Source organism: Aedes albopictus, chromosome 2 (assembly GCF_035046485.1).
Source record: "Aedes albopictus strain Foshan chromosome 2, AalbF5, whole genome shotgun sequence".
NCBI classification, from domain to species: Eukaryota; Metazoa; Arthropoda; class Insecta; order Diptera; family Culicidae; genus Aedes; species Aedes albopictus.
In genome coordinates this window covers 512,578,993-512,598,979 of record NC_085137.1, presented here as the reverse complement: position 1 = coordinate 512,598,979, position 19,987 = coordinate 512,578,993, and the positions used below count along the sequence as shown (strand labels likewise).

Below are 19,987 nucleotides of genomic sequence, written 5' to 3'. Positions count from 1 at the left end.
TGTGAATGTTCAAGGGTTACACATTTTTGGTGTAGTCTGGAAATTATGCACTTTAGTGCTGAGCGGCTTTAGCGTGCAATAAACTAATAAAATTGCTCCAATGACCTAATAAGTGCACACATATAATACGTTGCATCATTATAATAATCTGATGAAATCCAGCTAACGGTGTCCAGTCATTCGGCCGAATGCCGTTTGGCCAAATTATGATCAAAACAATTGTGAGGAACGTTATTACCTATATGATCACCAGAAATTTTTCCTTCTTTTTCTAGTTTTGTCATTCAGGGATTAGTTGCCAATATTTTATCATTTTTTCTGTCTTTGGATCATAGGCTGTTCTTTTGAGTTATACTGATGCAGGGAACAGTGGCAAACAACAAACGTCTTTTTTACCGAAATTTTGTATAAAAGTTGGCTACGCACATAGCGATGTTAGAGTTTGTCATGCTAATCTAACCTTTTGACATTTTCAAATCACTCCTGAAGGTAGTGAAAAAAAATCGTCAAGAAATATCGGTATGAATCCTTACGATCACATACTTTCCAATTGAAATACTTCAAGAGTTCCGCTACGAGCTACTACATCGATGTCTTCACCTGAACATATTTTAGAAATTTTACAATTAACAAAAAAAAAAATCAAAAAAACATGATTAAGGATGCCCCTAATATTCTTTTACAGTATTTTCTGAAATTCATCCAAATATCCCAAAATACTCCTTTCAGTGTCAGCAAACTTTCTCATTTAAAAAAAACTTTATGAAAAACAAAAAGACGAACATGAAATTTTACAATGTTTCTTATCAGCGAAACAAATAAGTGTTTAACCGTGTACAGTTGAGTCTCCTATTAAACGCTGTCACTCACTTCATGCCCACCGCAATTTCTCAGCTGCCTTTCGTCCAATTCAGCTGATTTTTTGAGTGAAGTTAGTGCTTACTATAGACTCATCACACACAAAAAAGAATCAAAATAGTTAGACGACAGTATGGAAAACGCGGTGGACGTAAAGTGGGTGGCAGCGTCTAATTGGAGACCCGACTGTATACCGATTTGTTATACATATATGATTGTTATTATTATTGTCTTTATTAACGAGACTTTCAGCCCTTGCCATACATATTTGGTGGTAAAGTAAAACTCTTTCAAGAGTTCCGCTGTAAATTTCCTGGAAAGGGGTTTCTCGTTTCCATGTACCAATCCTTCTACCGAATTTGTCTTAATCATTTTTTCCTGGGATTACGAATATTTTTTTAAAAGATCCTGGGACAGCTTCTATGTTTTCTCAAAATTTTTGCTAGTGTATCCCACACCCTATATAATTCTATCTTATTATTCTCCATTACCCTGCTAAAATTTTCTGTTGGGAATCTAAACTGAAGACCGGAACCAAATTAGTTTTCTTTTGGATTTGGTTCCACCAAAAAATATAACCTATATATTATATGGTTCCGCATACCGAAAATGTCGAAAGCACACCTGTTGAACAAGATCTTAATGGTAGGTCCAAAAATAGAAGTAAATTCGATATTTTATCTGTCTTCATTATAGAGCCTCTGGAAGTGGTTTGTATCTCGCTATTCGAGATGTTTTATAACACTTTTCAGTAACTTTAGATTAGCAAGATCTTCGTTAAATGATATGGATATTTACACTATTTGTTTTCAAAATTGGTTTGACATTCCGCGGAATTTCGTTTTATTTCGTCAAAATCTATTTTTTGGAGACGAAATTTTTAGAATTTGGCGAAACGAAACGAAATTCAAAATCATAAATTTCGCCTAGTCAAATTCCATGGAATTCCGCGAAATTTCGTTTCGAGGTGTATTTGGCGAAATAATTCGGTATACCGCATACCCTTAAACCCAGCATCCAAAAAGTGGCCAAAGCCGAAGAATACGGTGGACAGGGCATGTTGCAAAAATGCCGGACTACAACCCTGCAAAGTTGGATCGCGACTGATTCGGTAGGTGAAAGAAAGCGTGGAGCACAGAGAGCACAATGGGCTGCCAGGTTGAGCGTGACTTGGCGCCATTGGGCATGACCGAGGATGAAGAGCGACAGCCACAAACCGAATATTGTTGCGGACTATGTACTATTGTTGATTATGGCTTGTCTTAAATGTTGAGCTAATAAATGTATGTGTGTAGATGATAAATACTGTATTATAGAACGATTGAAAAAAAAAACAGCGTTGTGATTATTTTGTACCTTAAATCTACTTTGAAAGTACATGTTACGTGTTTCCCTTTTGATCACAAAAGCCCGCTTTTGTATATTGTGATTATTTTGTAAATCTGGTGATTTATTTTCCTAGAAGGAAATTCCGTCCCTTTTATTAGAAAAGATAGTAAGAAAATAGAACTATATCTTCGGCAAGTCGTAGGAACTTCATTATAGGAAATTTAGTTTAATTTATGGTCGTTTCTTTTCAGTTTTGAGAGACGGTTGAAGAATTTGTGTACTTGGGCTCACTGGTGACCACCGACAACGACACCAGCAGAGAAATTCAGAGAAGCATTGTGGCTGGAAATCGAGCTTACTTTGGACTCCGCAGAACTCTACGGACAAAGTTCGCCGTCACACGAAGTTAGCTATCTACAAAACGCTGATTAGACCGGTAGTCCTCTATGGGCACGAAGCATAGGCCCTACGTGCAGGGGACCAACGGGGCTACGGTGGACGGGTGACGTCATTAGGATGTCGGATAGCAACCCGACTAAAATGGTTTTGGAGAGTCATCCGACCGGTACAAGAAGACGTGGTGCGCAGCGAGCTAGGTGGGTCGGCCATGTGGAGGATGATCTGTGGACCCTACGCAGAGTGCGGAACTGGAGACAAACAGCCATGGTCCGAGTGAAATGGGGACGGCTACTATGTACAGCAGAGGCCACGCAGGCTTTAGCCTGATCGGTAAGGTAAGTACAGTCGGAACCCGCTCGTTGAGTCACAACCTCCACCCAACCAACGAATTCGATTCGCTAGTTGGGTGAAGTGACAGCAGCACAAGGGGCGTGCGCATTGTTTTTTTTAAATCATGTTTAGGTTGGAAGTAAAAAGTAGTTTTTTCAATTTGTTTTACATTTAGAGCAAAACTGATACGTTTTGCAAGATACATATATGGCCAATGCGAGAAATAATTATTTTCACCCATTTTTAGTCGGTGAAGTGAAAATATAGATGATTATGAAACCGCCCGGACCAAAATGCAAGCACAAAACGCTTTCAATGATCGACAAAATAAAGATAACCGATGTTTTGCATTTGTTTCGAAGTAATTGTGCTTATTGTTTTTTTTAAAGAAATATGAAATAGAAATTCTTCTCGATTATCAGTAAAGTTTAAGAAACCAAAAACTCATTAAAGGGTGATACGGTCAAAATTTGGTCACACAATTTTTTTCATAACTTTAGACTGCGTACACCAAAACAGCTAATTTTTGGACCAGTAATGCTACATTATATGTAGCTTATACCATAAAATTTTCATCAAAATCAATTAAGTATTGGTTGATATATAGATGAAACCATCGACCTACCTTTTTAAAATTTTGTACAAAGGCGCTCCATAGTAAATTTTCGGAAATTTAAGGTCAGTAAAGCACAATTTTGATTATAGAACAACCAATACTGCTCCGATTTTTATCAAAATTTTACAGTATAATACTATTATGAAAATACGTTCGCAGTAAAATTTTGAGCTATTTTGTATGAATACTTTCAAAGTTGTAGCAGTTTGAATATGAAAAAAACTGACCGGGTGCCACTTAAGCAAATATAACTTTGTAACGGCTCGATCAAACTGAATGAAATTTTTACACAACATTTTGATATGCATACTTCACATACAGAAAATTTTTCATTGAAATCGGTTAAGTATTTCTGGCTCTATAAATAAAACAGTAAAAATGTGTTCTTATTTGTGAAAAAAAAATAAAATTGCAGATCTCAGGGTTCAACAATATCTCCGCAAATACTGGACCGATTTTGATGAAAAATTTATGGAACAAGCTACATATAATGTACCATTACTGGTCCAAAAATCAGCTGTTTTGGTGTACGCAGTATCAAGTTATGAAACCAATTGTGTGACCAAATTTTGACCGTATCACCCTTTAGCTCGCCCCTCGGAATTACAGATTGGTTGTCATTTTCAATTTGACATTGAATTATGACATCCAGGTGCTTTTTAGTTGGCTGACAGCTCAACTAACGGAGCCCCAACTGAAAAGCCACCCAACTATTAAGCCCCCAACCAGCGGGTCATGACTGTACAACATTTAATGAACGGCTCAGTCGTAAAGTATCTTGATTTAGATACAGAGCTGCTAGTCCAAATATCAAGACTCGAAAATTGATTCGTTTTCGTTTTTTTTTTCTTTTTATTGTTTGTCAAAAGGAAGTGTTGGATCTCGCATCGTACTCGGCGTCGTCGTTGGCTGTTACACACGCTAGCAGCGCAATACGCAGCGCAGTACAACACACCCCATTCAACTATTGTATCTCTTTCATAGCCTACAGTAAATGCCTAGAGCCACGGTAGGCAGGTAAAGCGTGCTACCGTGCGCTCTGTTCAGAAAGCCGGCTCCAGAGGCACGTTATCCTCCATTCGGGACATTTGTGCGCTCTGTTGCTTTATACTGTCCGTACTGCTTCCCCTATAAAAGGGAAGCCCCAAAATGTATTGATTGTTAGTGTGTTTCATCATATCACCGCCGTGTGGAGCACTGCCACACGGTGGTGCGAATAAATCGTTTAATTTGAATCTGCGTACTTCTTCCTCGTCGGTTTAATAAAAGTACACAGCGTAGGGCCGTAGTCGCATCCTGGCCGAAACAGGAAGTTATATTGGCCTCCAATTATAAATGGAAGTTATATATTATGGAAGACCAATTTATCTGCAGTTCAGTGGTTGTCAACAGCGTGATGCATTTTAATCCAAATCCGTTCAACGGTTCTAAAAAACGGTGCTCTAGAAATTTTGAGCAATGTACTCCAAATACCTTGTCCTTAATGGCAGAATGACTTTTGCCAAATGGACCTTTTTTTATTATCGTACAAATTGGGCCGAAGGGTCTCAGATTTTCATGAATCTTTTTCCAAGGGCTCATGGATATAAGAACAAAAAAAAATTGAGAAAAATTCAGGGTCGCCTTTTTTCCCGGAAAACTCAGGTGGAAATTTTTTGTTTTCCCCTGACACTACGAAGCATTGTAGAAACATAGTTTATTTTAGAAAATGGAAGCAAATTTTCTCAGAAATCCAAAAAAAAATATGAACTGGTAAAAGTTTCCCACAATTGAGAAAATTCGTAAAGAAAAGCCGGAAAATGTAAATTTTTCACAAAATTTGCCATAACTCAGGAACGAAAATTAAGTGCATTCCAAAAATTTCAGCGATCAAAGCTTATAAAATTACCTTCTCAAAAATATTTTTTAAAAAATTTTCCACGAGTTTGGACATAGTTTTTCCGGCTTTTCTTTATGAATTTTCTCAACGCTGCAAAATTTTATGGAAAACTTTTTCCATTTCATATTTTTTTTTATTCCTGAAAAAATTTGCTTTCATTTTCATTAAAAAACTTTGTTTCTACGATGCTTCGTTCTTGAGTTTTGATTTTTCGAAGAAAAGGCTTTTATGGCACATTTGGACATTTTTCAACAAAATAGGCCATAACTCAAAAACGAAAAAAAGTGCATTCCAAAAATTTCAGCGATTCAAGCTTATGAAACAACCTTCTCAAAAACATTTTTTCGAAAATTTTGCACGAGTTCGGGCATAGCTTTTCCGGCTTTTCTTTACAAATTTTCTCAACTGTGGAAAATTTTGTGGGAAACTTTTTCCAGTTCATATTTTTTTTTTGGATTTCTGAGTAAGTTTGCTTTCATTCTAAACAAAACTTTGTTCCTACGATGCTTCGTTCTTGAGTTATGATTTTTCAAAGTACGTAGTGTCAGGGGAAAACAAAAAAATTCCAGCTGAGTTTTCCGGGAAAATAGGCGACCCTGAATTTTCCTCAATTTTTTTTTCGTTCATATATCCATGAGCCCTGCCTGTGGAAAAAGTTTCATGAAAATCTGAGACCCTTCGGCCCAATTTGTACGATAATAAAAAAATGCCCAACATTGAATGGAAATATTGAAACACCACAACAATTGGACAAAATTACAGAAAACATCACAAGAAAAAATATTCAGGCATACGATGCTAGCTGTCATACCCTGGAAGAAATCTCAAACAGAGATGTTCCTTGGTGGAACAAAACTTTGGCTGCTTTAAGGAAAAAATCTCGGAAGCTTTTTAATCGAGCAAAACTTTCTGGACAATGGTATCAATATAAAATGGCCCTTACAACTTATAACAAAGAACTAAGAAAATCACGTAGAATCACCTGGAGGTCCTATTGCGAGAACATAAAAAAAAAACCCCACATGTTGCAAAATTGCAAAAAGTTCTTTCCAAGAACCATTCAAATGGTCTGGGAAATTTGAAGAAAACAAACGGTAGTTTTTCTATTGATACAAACGAAACACTAAAAATAATGATGGAAACACATTTCCCGGGATCAAATTTAATTTTGGAAGATGATGTAAAAGATGCAGCAGTTGTGGAAAATCATAGGCGTTTCAGGACTATGAGTGACCATCTATGCGTACTGGATCACCCAATCAAAAGTTGAATGGGCAGTAAATTCTTTCGAACCTTTCAAATCTCCTGGTAAAGATGGTATTTTTCCTACACTTCTGCAGAAGGGTGGAAAGGTGCTTCTTAATTCTCTTACCAGAATATTTAAAGCTAGTCTGTCACAAGGTTACATACCTACAATATGGACTCAAGTTCGTGTTGTATTTATTCCTAAAGCAGGAAAAAGAGACAAAATCTTTTAGGCCTATTAGTCTCACATCGACCATAACTACTTAAAATTATGGAAAAGATACTAGACGAATACATAAAATCAAAATATTTACCAAACAATCCTCTCAACAGACATCAATTTGCTTATCAACCCAACAAATCAACGGTGACAGCTCTTCATGAGCTAGTTACAAAAATACAAAAATTGAAAGCACACTTGACAGAAAAGAAATAGCTCTTGTAGCATTTCTTGATATTGAGGGTGCTTTTGATAATGCATCATACAATTCTATTGAAAACTCAATGGTTAAGAGAAATTTCGAGCCTTGGGTCAAAGAATGGGTTATGGAAATGCTCAATAGCCGAAAAGTATCTGCTGAATTAGGAGAATCATCTATTACAGTAAAGACCACAAGGGGTTGTCCTCAAGGAGGTGTACTCTCACCCTTGATATGGTCACTTGTTGTAATCTTTTCGGGCATCTGAGTATACTGACAGATTTTCCAATCAATCCATTACTAGTGATGAACGAAGACTAGATGGATAAAAAGCTGAACTTAGATATACCGTTCGAAGTGGTTGATACTGACCGCCAAGTATGGGAATCAGGGGGCCAAATATCTCACCAGGATCGGTTATATTCTATACAGATGGATCAAAAATGAATGAAGGCACTGGAGCTGGATTTACAGGCCCAGGGCTTAATAGTTCAACACCAATGGGGAAATGGGCAACTGTTTTCCTTGCAAAAATATATACTTTTTTAGAATGTGCCCCTGTATGTCTAAAACGAAGATACAGGCATACACGAATATGCATATTCTCAGATAGTCAAGCGGCTTTGAATGCGCTAAAGCCATTCATATACCAGTCCATACTGGTGTGGGAATGTATGGGACTGTTGAAAAAGTTGTCCGTTATGAACCAGAAATTGGAATTAAAAATTGAGAACATCAAATGATACAGTCGATTTGGATTGTAACGAAAAATGCAAGGCAGTCAAAACTGTTTATAAAGCCAAATAGTAAAATTACAGAAAAGTTACTAAATCTAAATAACAAATCTCTGAGCATAATCATTGGGCTCTTCCGGCTTAACCGGTGTCAAACTGATATCTGTCGTTTTTGTAACTGTGAAATTGAGACCTCAAAACATTTATTATGTAACTGTCCAGTATTAATTGTGCATAGAAGACAATATTTCAACAAGGAAATCGTCCTTTTGAAATTTGGTTGAAAAATCACATTTTAGTTGTAGAGTTCATTCTTAGAATTATACCAGATTGGGCAACTTTGCATCCTCACAGTGGCGTAGCTAAGAATTTGGGGGCCCGGTGCGGAACCAAATTTGTGTGAAAATTACAGATTACATATTTTACAATGTTAAATCTATTCTTCTACCTCTCAAATAATCACGCCGATGTATTTTGTACAAAGCGTTGAAACAAATATCGACTTCTCAGCATTAGCGTAATGCTGGTAGTGCTGGCCAACTGACTGACTGAAGGTTAAAAAATATTTTCTGTATTCCTTTAAGAATTTCTTCGGGGATTTCTGCAAGGGTACATCCCGGAGTTCCATCAATGAGCGTAAGATTTTTTTCTAAGAATTATGACGATTTTTTTAACAATTTATTTAAAAATTGCATCAAGTAATCGTTTATGTATTCCTTCAAAGATTGCTTTACCATTTCCTTTGAAAAAATCTTTCTTGTATAATAGGTAATTTGTCTTCAAGAATCTTTCAAGTGATTAATGCATGGGTGTCATTCAATATTTTTCTAAGCACTCTTTCATGTACTCTTATAGTGTTGTCTCCGAGAATGTTTTCAAAAGTACTTCAGAGTACTTCAAAAGATTCTTGCAAAGGCTTCAAAGTCCTTTTAGAATTTCTTCAAACATTCCTCCATAGTTTCTATCAGAAGATCCTCCAAATATCCCCTAAATGATTTTTCCACGGAAGTAAATCATTTCTCCATTGATTTATCCAAGCATTTATCTTGGCATTTCCTCAAGTATTCTTTACTCATCTTGGCGTTCTTTTGAAGATTTCTTAAGAATTTCTTCCAAAGATTCTTTTAGAAATTTCTCCAAGGATTCCTTCAAGAATTACTGCAACGCTTTTTTTTCAAAAAAAAAAAATTCTGCAAAAACTCTTCAAGGAGTTTCTCTAAAGTTTTATTAAGAGATCCATCCTAGAAATCCTCCAAAAAATTTCAAAAGAATCCATTGGATAATAATTTAAAAACAATCTTCCAAAGATCCATACAGAAGTTCCTCTAAGAAAATTCTGAGAGGAACTTCTGTTGGAATTCTTTCCAAAAATCTTTCTGGATTTCTTCCAACGAATTCTTTAAAATTCATCCGCTGTACGAGTTTTCCCAAGGATTCCTTCAGGAATTTTTGCTAGTATTCCTCTAAGAACTCTTCTAAAAATTTGTATTGTGACTTTTGATCGGACTCCTTAGAAATTCTTTCGAAAAACTCTCATTCTCATTCCGAAAAAAAAATCATTCGTAGTTACCTTCAATTATCTCAGTCAAGCATTTCTCCAGGATTTATTATTGATTTTTCCAGAAGTTCCCCGAAAATTCGTCCAAAAAAATCTTCGAGGTTTTCTGGTGGGGTCAACGTGCCTTAGTAATCTTACAATCCCAAATCATCCAATTCGAAAACAAAGCTATCACCGCGCCGATTGATTGCGTAATTTTTGTTATCATTCGTGCTCACTTCTAACAAAAATATATATAAAAGCGCTTTAGTCCATTGTTTTCAGTAGAATGAAAATAGGAGCGTATATGCTTACATAATACGGGATTAGATATCTGATTTGATAAGATAAAATCTAATGATTTCTTCAGAAGTTTCTACAAGGATTCCTCCTAAGACTGTTTTGCTACTTTCTTCATGAATTCTTTAAGAATACCTAGAAGCATCTTTTAAGTGATTAATGTAAGCTTAAGAATTCGCTTAAGGAATCGCTTCAAAAATTCTTGAATATTTCTTCAAATAAATTTTTCGGAATTTCTTTAAAGATCTTATTAGGAACCTCTACGAAGGTTTCATCAATCGGAGAAAGCATTCTTTGCTTAATTTATTCAACAATTTCTCCAAGAGCTCTGTAGAAGATAACTTTTGGGCTTTTTCCAGGGATTGCTTTACGAATTCTATCGAGGATTTATTCAAAATTCTAAAAGAATTCCTTCAAAGATGCCTTTAGAAATTCCTCCTAAACTTTTCTCAGGAGTTTTTCCAAAGATTTCTTTATTAGTTCACCCAGTAAATTCTATTGCGATTTCCCAAAGATTCAACTGATTTAAATAAAAAAAAAATTCTTTCAAGAATTCTCACAGAAATTCCCCCAAGAACAGTGGCAAATAAAAAAATCTACTGATATTCCTTCAAACAATTTTTGTGTTTTTTTTTAGGAAATTGTTTGTGTACTTCCTTAGATTTTCGGGAATTCCTTAGGTAATTCGTTGAGATTTTCTTCGGCCGTTCCATTGTAAATGCTTGTTTTTTTTTTAATTTGCAAGAATGTAAAGCAAAGCAAAAGCAAAGCAAAGATAACCGTACACATCGTAGTTGCTACTCCGTGATTGACCAAAACAATCGAAGTTGCACAGAGATCCAATGAATGGTGCTTGGGGCTAGCTACACACTCTCAATGTGCACAATTCGAGAGTTCAATATTTTAAAGCCAATAACGGTGCCGGCCCCGTCCCTACGGTCATCGGGAAAGAGGAAGGCATGTTAGTTCGACAACCTTTGTTACTAGAAACCGTGGAATCCACAGCATCCCCACAGTTGTCTCGGAAAGGAGTATTTGTCAGTAGTGTAGGGTGAGGCGTGGATCATGGAGTAGCACTAGTTATATGAAAATACATGACACGGTCTTCATCCCGATGTTGATTTATTTGGTCGCGATAGTAAGGGTAATGCACATACGTCAACGATCGTTCAATATTAACCCTAAAAGGGATACCTGGGGTCCATTGGACCAACAAACGATTCCTTTGTGGCTACCCCACATGATCCCTTGAGCAAATTTCCCAGAGGAATTGTTTAGGAATTCTTATAAGATTTGTTTTTAGAAATTTCTGCAAGAATTATTTTTGCAATGCCACAAATGACTTTTCTTGAAGTCCTTTCAAGGATTTCTTATGAAGCATTTTCAAGCATTTCAAAGATTTCTTCAGAAATTCTTCCAATAATTGCTGTATGAAATCTTTCAAAGATTCCTTAGGCATTTTTTCAATTGCTCTTTCACGATACGATCATGAATCCTTTAAGAAATTCCAGTAAGACTTCTTTTTCTCCAAGGGTTTTTTCAAGCTACGTTACAAAGATTCCTTCAGGAATATCTCAACGTTTTCCTTTAGATAACCCTGCAAGGGTGAACACATTCATCCCCAAAGGATTCCTGCACGAATTCCCTCCGGGGGTCTTAAAGAAATTCAACCAAGGCTTCCATCAGAATTTTCTCCACGGAAATCTATAGAAATTGTGTTGCAAATCAACATCAACAAATTCTTTGGGGTTTATGCCATTGATTTCTTTGAAAAATAATCAAGGCATTTCATAATTAATTCTTACAAAAATTCATTTGCTTTCAAAATTTCTTCAGGAATCCTTTACGTGATTCCTCATAGTACTTCTAGTACTTCTACTACGACTTCACAGTACTGTACTCCGTCAAGAATGTCATCAAAGATTTCTCTAAAATCAACCCAATGATTCTTTCCGAATACATCTCAGAAGATTCTTCGAGTATTCTTCTAAAAAATCTTCCAAGTATTTCTACAAGGATTCTTTCGGGGATTCTTCCGAAATTTTTTCAGGAAATCTCACAAGAATCCATTCAAGAGCCATACCTGATCAAGCATGATCTCAGAAATTCATCAAAGGTATTTTCCATTAGGAACTCCTGCAAGAATTCTTCTTGAAGAAGTCGCTAAAAGAATTCTTGGAGAAATCCCTTAAGGTTCATCTGAAGGATTCGTTGAAGGACTTCATGACATATTCCTCGAAGGACTTTATGAAGGGATCCAAAGAGGTATTCCTGAAGGGATTCGTAAAAAAATAATCCTTTAAGGAATTTTTGAAGGATTCCTTGATAAGTTTTTGAAGAAATGAAGGAATTCTTGGAGGTGTTCCTGAAGGAATCAATTCAAGTATTCCAAAATCACTACTTAGACAAATTCGTCAATCCATGAAAAAGTTCTGAAGTAAATCTTAAAGAAATTTTTGTAGAAGTCTTTGAAGTAACTGCTAGATAAATCGTAATACATATTCCCGAAGGCAAGGTAAGTATGTACCTTGCTCGGAGGAAATCTCGCAGAAACCCTTCAAGGAATATTTGATGAAATCGTTGGATACATTGATTGCACTTATTTTTCAAACGAAAGCAAAAAAAACGACAAACTATTGATATTGCGATTTTGACCTGACATGTTTTCATAACTGCGGCCCCTGAATTTCAGCTGCTACCTTAAGCTAAGTCAAAAACTGTGTTTGGTCCTGTTATTAGGTTACCAGGGATGTTTTCACAATGCTCATGAATTTCGTAAAATTCAATTTCAATTCTAACACATTTTTATTTTAATTTTGGGGCCATCTGTGTTGCCCCATTCCAAAAAAAAAAACTCTTGATAATCACGAAGGGGCCCCCACATACCTATCAAAAGTTCTGCAAAGTGTTGAACTTATAGGAATCTATCGCTAAAGAACTTTATTCAAACTAGTGTTAGAAACCTTCCTTGATTTGGAGTCTCTAATGTGGTATGAGCCTATTTTCTAGTTAACCGTTCCTCAGGTTATTAAAAAAGCAGTGATGTGATGTGTCGCATGGTATATTTGATTAATTTCGATGTGGTACTGGAACAGGTTCCGGAGCACCACCGGGTCTACCAAATATAGTCTGAGACTGTTTCATTGCTAACGTTCATAAGGTTACCTAAAAAAACCACGATTTGATTTATCTTATGCATGGGTACAGATCACTTTTACATTTGACTATTTCCAGTGGGACACCCAGAACTGGTTCGGGACACTACCGGTTATCCAAAATTTGGTCTGAAGCTATGTTCTTACGAATCGATCACCGTGTTATCAAAAAAGGGTCAATTCGTACCACCACAATATCTGAAAGATTTGTGTTCAAAAACAAATCATACAATCTAAACAAAATTAAAATAGAGTTAGTTTATCGAATTAAAAGTTGACGCAGGTAATTTGACAGCAATCATTGTCGAATTTCACATTTTACCACTTTCGGTTAACATTTTACCACTTACCGATTGTACCTGATGTGGTCTTAGACTAGTTTCATGCAAATTGTTAATCAGTTTTCCTAAAAAGTCGCAAATTGATGTAATGCATGTATGGGTTTGGTTCATTTGTGCATTTCGCCAGTTCCGGCGAGGCACTCGAATCTGGTTCCGGAACACTAGCGGTAAATGTGGCCTGAGACTATTTTCTTGCTGATCGTTCTTCGCGTTATCGAAGAAGCCGTTATTTAATGTGCTGCGTGTATGCGTTTGGTTCCGTTCTACATTTGACCACTTCCGTCGGGGCACCTGGAACCGGTTTCAGCACACTATTGGTTTTCCAAAGTGTGGTCTGATTTTTTTTTCTTGTTAACCGTTCATTAGGTTACCTAAAAAGTTATTTAATGTGTCGAATTTATGGATTGGTTCTCCTTTAAACTTGACCACTTCTGATGGGGCAACCGTAATCGGTTGCGGAGCACTACCGGTTGTCCCCAATATGGCCGGAAACTTTTTTTTTGCCAAATCAAAATACCTAAATATCCGCGATTTGATGTGTCGCTTGCATGGGTTTCGTTCACTTTTATATTTGGCCATTTCCGGCGGGACACCCGGAACCGGTTTCGGATCACTACCGATTCAGATATGTTCTGAAAATATTTCCCTGCTAACTGTTCATCAGGATAACAAAAAAGTCACTATTTGATATGTTGCATGGATGGGCTTGGTTAACTTTTATACTTTGCCACCTCCGGCGGGACATCTGGAACCGGCTCCGATATAGTCTGAGAAAGTTTTCCTGCTTACTGTTTATCGCGTTATCGAAAAAGCCGCGGCTTGGTATGTCGCATGCATGGCTTTAGTTCACATTTATGTTTGGCCACTTCCGGCAGGACACCTGGAACCGGTTCCGGGACACTACCGGTTCAGATATGGTCTGAGACTGTTTTTCTGCTTACCATTCATCAAGTTATCGAAAATGCCGTAGTTTGATGTGCCGCATGGATGGGTTTGTAGCGTTTTCATATCTGGCTCCTTCCTCGGGTACCGGTCCGGAACACATAAATGGCCATAACTCCGGAACGGCTGGACCGATGTGAACCATTTCCAATAGGAAACAATGAGACCAGATTCCGCGTCGAATGATCCATCGGTCATTAAAATCGGTTGAGGTTTACTGCCAAAAAGTGATGTGAGTTTTTTTGTACACATACACACATACACACACACAGACATCACCTCAATTCATCGAGCTGAGTCGATTGGTATATAAGACTTGACCCCTCCGGAGGCTCTATCAAATTTTCGTTTTTGGAGTGAACATATAGCCTTTCGGTACACCTTGGTGCACGAGAAAGGCAAAAAAAGTTGTTAAGTTTGTCATGAACTTACAAGTGATGAATCGTATTATTCGAAATTTCACCAATCTTGCGTAGAGTCATGCACTGTGTCAGCACAGAGACAAACACAGAGCCAGCGTAAACGAGAGACTGGAGACCGCCAGCGCGCGGCAAAGAAAGGGTGCAACACACAACCGATTGCACGTACTCGCCTCCCTCTAGTTTGTTGTGCTGTCTCGAAGCAGAGTGTGCGGTGCGCAAAGAGTTTTGAGTCGCACCCTATCCCTGGATCCCAACAACCACACAACCATTTCAGAGTCTTCTATAATAAACAACTCCCCCAAATCATATTCATCACACAAAGCTCCAATCATTATTCTAGTCAGAAAGCACGCTGGAACTCCCCAAAAATCTCGTCAAATACTGATATGATTTACTTCAGGTCTCTCCCAGGCAGAATATCACAATTACTAATAGGATCCCCACCGGAATCGCCATTTTATGTAAACATTGTGTAAATCAATCGAACTGTCCGTTGCACATTTTCGTGAAATTTTTCTTTTAGCGTAGAAATGTTAATCGCCAGAGAGTTTCAAACCGCTTAACCGAAATGTAACCTACAATGGGCTGAACCTTTCGGTTATCGCTATCAACGCATGAAAAAAAAACGGTTGCTTAAAGATTGTGATCACCCAATTTCCAATTAGTTTCCGATTTGTCTCGTTGCTAGCTTCTGTTTACTATACATTAATGCTCAGTTAGCTATTTATTACTAAATAACATGCGGCAAATAATAGGTTAATTGCCGTACATTAAGACGCACATAGTTGTGACTACGGTGGGCTGGGCACACAGCGATAACGTTGGTCACACGAAGAGCGGCGGCAACAAGTGGGGGCTACTGCTGCTGAGGCTACACATTACACCGTGTTTTTATTCGAATCAGCAAGCGAATCAGTGTTGACTGTATTAATAGTGTTGAGCTTGCACGTTTTAGTGCGATTTTTAATAAATATTTACAGTGAGATGAAAGTTCAGCACGTGGTTGGTACAGCTCTTCAATAGATCGAAAAGTAATGCGAAATTAAGATTTTTTTTGTATAATTTTGCTATTATCAAGAATCTAACCCGTCATCCTCAGCATGGTCTTGCTGAATTTATATAGGAATTTAAAATTATTAAGTAGACACATTCCACGCGTTACGTTATGCAGAATCAAACTTTTGCTTTCATAACTGGTTATGTTGTTGAATAAATGCTAACCAGCATATTGAACAATCAAATTTTAATAGAAGATTCAGTTTATGTTTTGTAATTCGGAATTGGACCTTTTTAATTTGTAAGAAATCAATAAAGACATCGAAACGGGACACCAACGCAAAAAATGACAAATTTTGTTTGAACGCCAAGAAATTTGTTACTTTTTCGAAACAGTTTTCAAAGTTTCAATTACTATTAGCAGAATATAAGTAATGTTCTTCGTTTTGGTGTAAAAAGAACCAAAATCGACAGCAGGAGCCCAGAAATATCGTTCAAAACCGCGATGTAGAAGTGCGTGGAATGTGACAGTAGCGTATTTACTGCAAAAATGCGTTTTTAGTAATATCGTCCTTGTTATGCAAGAGTACTAATAAAATCACGTAGAATTGACCCAGTAAATCAACAAATATGTTTTCTACACGGCAACAAAAACATAATACCTACCCCTAAAGAATCCTGCCTTCCGTACATCTTGATAGTGCACAAATATTTATAGCAACAACGCCTTCAAACAACAACTTTTTTCCTCAGTTTACAAGAGCTTCTATAACAAACACCTCCTTAGTAACACAACAGCTTCTGTTTCCCGCTTCAATCACTGCCTTAAAATGTTCACTTCGCTCCACAGCACTTGGACCAAGTTCCAACGATCACGGTCGACTCCAACTGGAAACTGATCGGACAGGCTCTAGGAGTAATCGCTTAAGTAACCCGATTCGACATTCTGAATGTATTATAATAATTGCTGTTATCTGCGGCTACCACTAATACACCTAGGTTCTTCGGAGGCTGCGCAAGATGTCGAATACGGAAAGCGCAAAGCAGAGCTGATGATGGTGACGTTTCGGGGTTGCTTTCCTATTGGTCACTCGGTCATCAAACGCCGGCGGCGTATTGATAAGGGCAGTAGCACGCTTCGGTGCGGTTTGATTTATGGTGGAAGTGATCGGATGTTTAGCATTTTTATTTGAGGATTTTCGATGCAGGTAAGTAGTACTGATCTGTGCTTCTATAGAAAATGGGAAAGCAACTATCTTCTCTCGATTACATTCGTCTGTGTGTATGCGCAATAAAGATTATTTTAAGAAAAGAAATACGGTTTTGAATACTGCTTATCTGAATGCCCTGCACGTATTCAATTATTTCTAGCTAATCAGGTAAATGAGCCTTCTTCTTGGGGGGTAATGGAACCAGTGGAATCATCTCATTGATGAGCAAATTGCCTGTCAAAATATTTGATTGTCATATATTATGTTAGCGGATGTGGGTACATTTTAAAACTGGCCATTAGTGACTAGCCTCGTTAAGTTTCAGTATGATTTTTTTTGAATTGTGAATTTCAACTAACTTGGCTAATTCTTCTCAGAAAGTTCCATGTGGCTCCCATTTTCATCCTACGAAAAACAAAGAATTGAAGCGCTGTTTGTTTTGTTTCTTATTTTTGTATTTTTTTGTTAGAAGTGAACACCCATGAAAACAAAAAGAACGGAATCAATCGGTGCCGTAATCGCTTGTTTTCGAATAGGATGAATATGGGAGCGTGAGATTACTGTTGGCACACGTACCCTATATAAAAAAACTAATAATTTCTGGAGTGCTTACAGAAAGAAGATTCTCACAGAATTTATAAGAATGAGTTTATCCAAAATTCATCAAAATATTCCTCTTGGCAACCCTTCAAAAAGGAATGCTGTCGACGATTCTTTTTTAAATATTACACCACGGATTTCTCCAGAGATTATTTTAGGAATTTCCCCTTACACTTCTTCAGGAGTTTCTCAAGAAATTTTTCTAAATGTTCATCTTGAAACTGGTCCACGGGTTTGCTCAGAAATTTCTTTCAAAAACCTTCCTGGGATCTTTTAAGAGATTCTATAGGAAATTCTTTCAAGGATTACTACAAAAGTTCATGCTTGAACTTATTCCTTCATGTTTTTCCTTAAATATTTCTGAAGGAATTATTTCAGAATGTCAGTTTTATTTTCCAGGAGGTTTTCCTTAGAATTTGTCTGGAAATTCTTCTAAAAAATTTTCAAGAAATTCTCATTGGAATTTCTTTAGGGGTTTCTTCAGGAATTATTCCAAACGTTTCTTCAAAATGTGAAAAATCCTTTAAGGGTTTTCTTCAGAAATTTCCATTTTTTCCAGAAACATATTTAGTTTTTTTGCTTGAGTTTCTCCAGAAGGATCCTAAAAGTTTTATTTCCATTGCCCTTGCATTTGTTCTCCACTTGATCAAATTTTTCGAGCATTTATTTGGAAATTTCTATAGAAATTATTCAAGATGATTCTTTTGGAAGTTACTCCGAACTCTCCAACAGTTCACTCAGAAATTTCTCCAGGCATTGCTTTGATTCTCTCAGTTTTTTTTTTCCAAATATTCTTTCATTAATTCCTGAACAAGTTAGTCCAGAATGTGTTTCTTAGCATTTTTAGGAATAATTCAAATTCAATAATTTTTCTATGAATAACTGCAAACGGTTCTTCGATTATTCTAAGTATTATTTCAAAGATTCCTTAAAAAAAACAATTTTTAACTTTTTTCAGTGGTTTTAGGGTGCTCGCAGGTGCGTACAGGTTTTTGTTTTAGTTTCTGCAGGATTGCATTCAGAAGTTTCTACAGGTAGTAGTTAACTTTTTTATTATTTTTTTTTAGTGTTTTTAGAGATGAGCCGCCTAGGGCCTCCAAAAGTTGCATGCAAGTTTACTTACTAACATAAAATGCTTAAATCTATCAAATTTGATTTGGTAAAACGAAACATTTTGCACGAGTCGTTAATTTAGATGTTATTTTACCAATTTACCCTTTGATTGCTTTAAAAAAAATCCATGCTTAATGCCTTGCAATCAAACAAGCCCAAGATCGCATATTTTGATCTATAAATTGGGGCTCAAAACTCAAAACTGTGACGTGATGGAGAAAATCTGAGCCTGGATTCGTATTCAGCGGTCCACAATCTGTCAGAGACACATAAGTTTGTTCTAGACACAAAAAATGTTACGATGTATATTTTTTTATGTGCAAATCTTTTCAGAAATTGTTTAAGAATTTTTTATGAGAATTCTTTCAGATCTCTGGGAGTTTTTCCAAGGATTAAGTAAGAGATTACTTTAGAAATTTCTCCACGGATTTTCCGGGAATATCATCACAAATTTCTAAAGCATTTTTTCCTTGGAATTATTTGCAGAGTCACTCCAGAAGCCTCTCATGATCATATCTAGAAGAAAATTTCGGAAACTGTTCCAGAATCTTTTGTGCAGGAATTCCTCCAAAAAATTTTCAAGAATTTCTTCTAGGGGTCCTTTAGGGATTTTTTTTAAATAATTCATCAGTAATTGTTGTGCAATTTCTGGAAGAATTTGTGAAACATTTCAGGAGGAATATATGAACAAAGTCTCTAAGGCAATCTCAGGAGCAATTTCTAAAAAAAATCCTCGTTGAAATTTCTGCTGGAATCATTGAAGGAATTTTACAAACAATTCTTCAAGAAACCCTGGAAATAATTTCCAAAGAAAATCGCGGTAGAATTTGTTTTTTAAAGAATTTCCAAAAACTCTAGGAGTTTTTAAGAAATCTTCTGAAGATTCCCAGTAGAAATCTGAAGCTATTCCAGAAAAATTATTGAAGCAATATCAGGAGAGATTTCCTAAGAACTTCCTAGAGAAACTTCTCCGGAAACCCATGGTGTAATTCCAAAAAAGTATGTATTTAGGAATGTATGGGAAAATTCCTGGAAAAAATCCTATAATAAAAGTCTTGGAGGGGTTTCTGAAAGTATTGTAAGAGAATTCTGTGAACGAATCCTGTAGGGATATCTGGAGAAACGCATAGATAAGTATATGCAAAGGTCCCTAAAAAACTCTTGAGATATTACTTACGGAATTGCCGTAGAAATTTTAAGGGAATATTTTCAAATATATTTCTTAATGAATCCATGGTTAACCAATTGGAATTATCCTTAAAGGATATTCCGGAAAAAAAATCCCGGGAAATACATGTAAGAACATCTAAAGAAAATCCTGAAGGAATCTCTGCAGGAATTCCTGCTCGAAACACTGAAAGTAATAACGAAGAATCTGTGGAAGAATTTCTGCAGGATTTTCTAGATGAATCCCTCAAAAAGTTCCTGGACACATTCATGCGGAAGCTTTCCATGGTATCCCTAGAGCAATTAATTCTTGAACTAATCTCTGGCGATGGACTTACTGGAAAATTTTCTAAAGAGCCACTGGAAAAATGTATGAGAGAATCTTTTCAATAAT

At 36.6% G+C, this 19,987-nt stretch overlaps 1 protein-coding gene across 2 annotated transcripts in view; it reads right to left on the bottom strand.

Moving 5' to 3' along the window:
• Positions 1 to 19,987, bottom strand: part of LOC109409768 (protein henna) — a 93,575-nt gene that overhangs the window by 11,819 nt on the left and 61,769 nt on the right. The window contains exon 1 of one of the 2 annotated variants that reach the window (XM_029870238.2): positions 16,169 to 16,418. The exons of the other annotated variant lie outside the window; for it this stretch is intronic. Within the exon in view, the coding sequence (XP_029726098.1) occupies positions 16,169 to 16,195 (27 nt within the window). The 5' untranslated portion in view covers positions 16,196 to 16,418. Of the gene's footprint in view, positions 1 to 16,168; positions 16,419 to 19,987 lie in introns of those variants that run through there. 2 annotated transcript variants of the gene reach the window in all.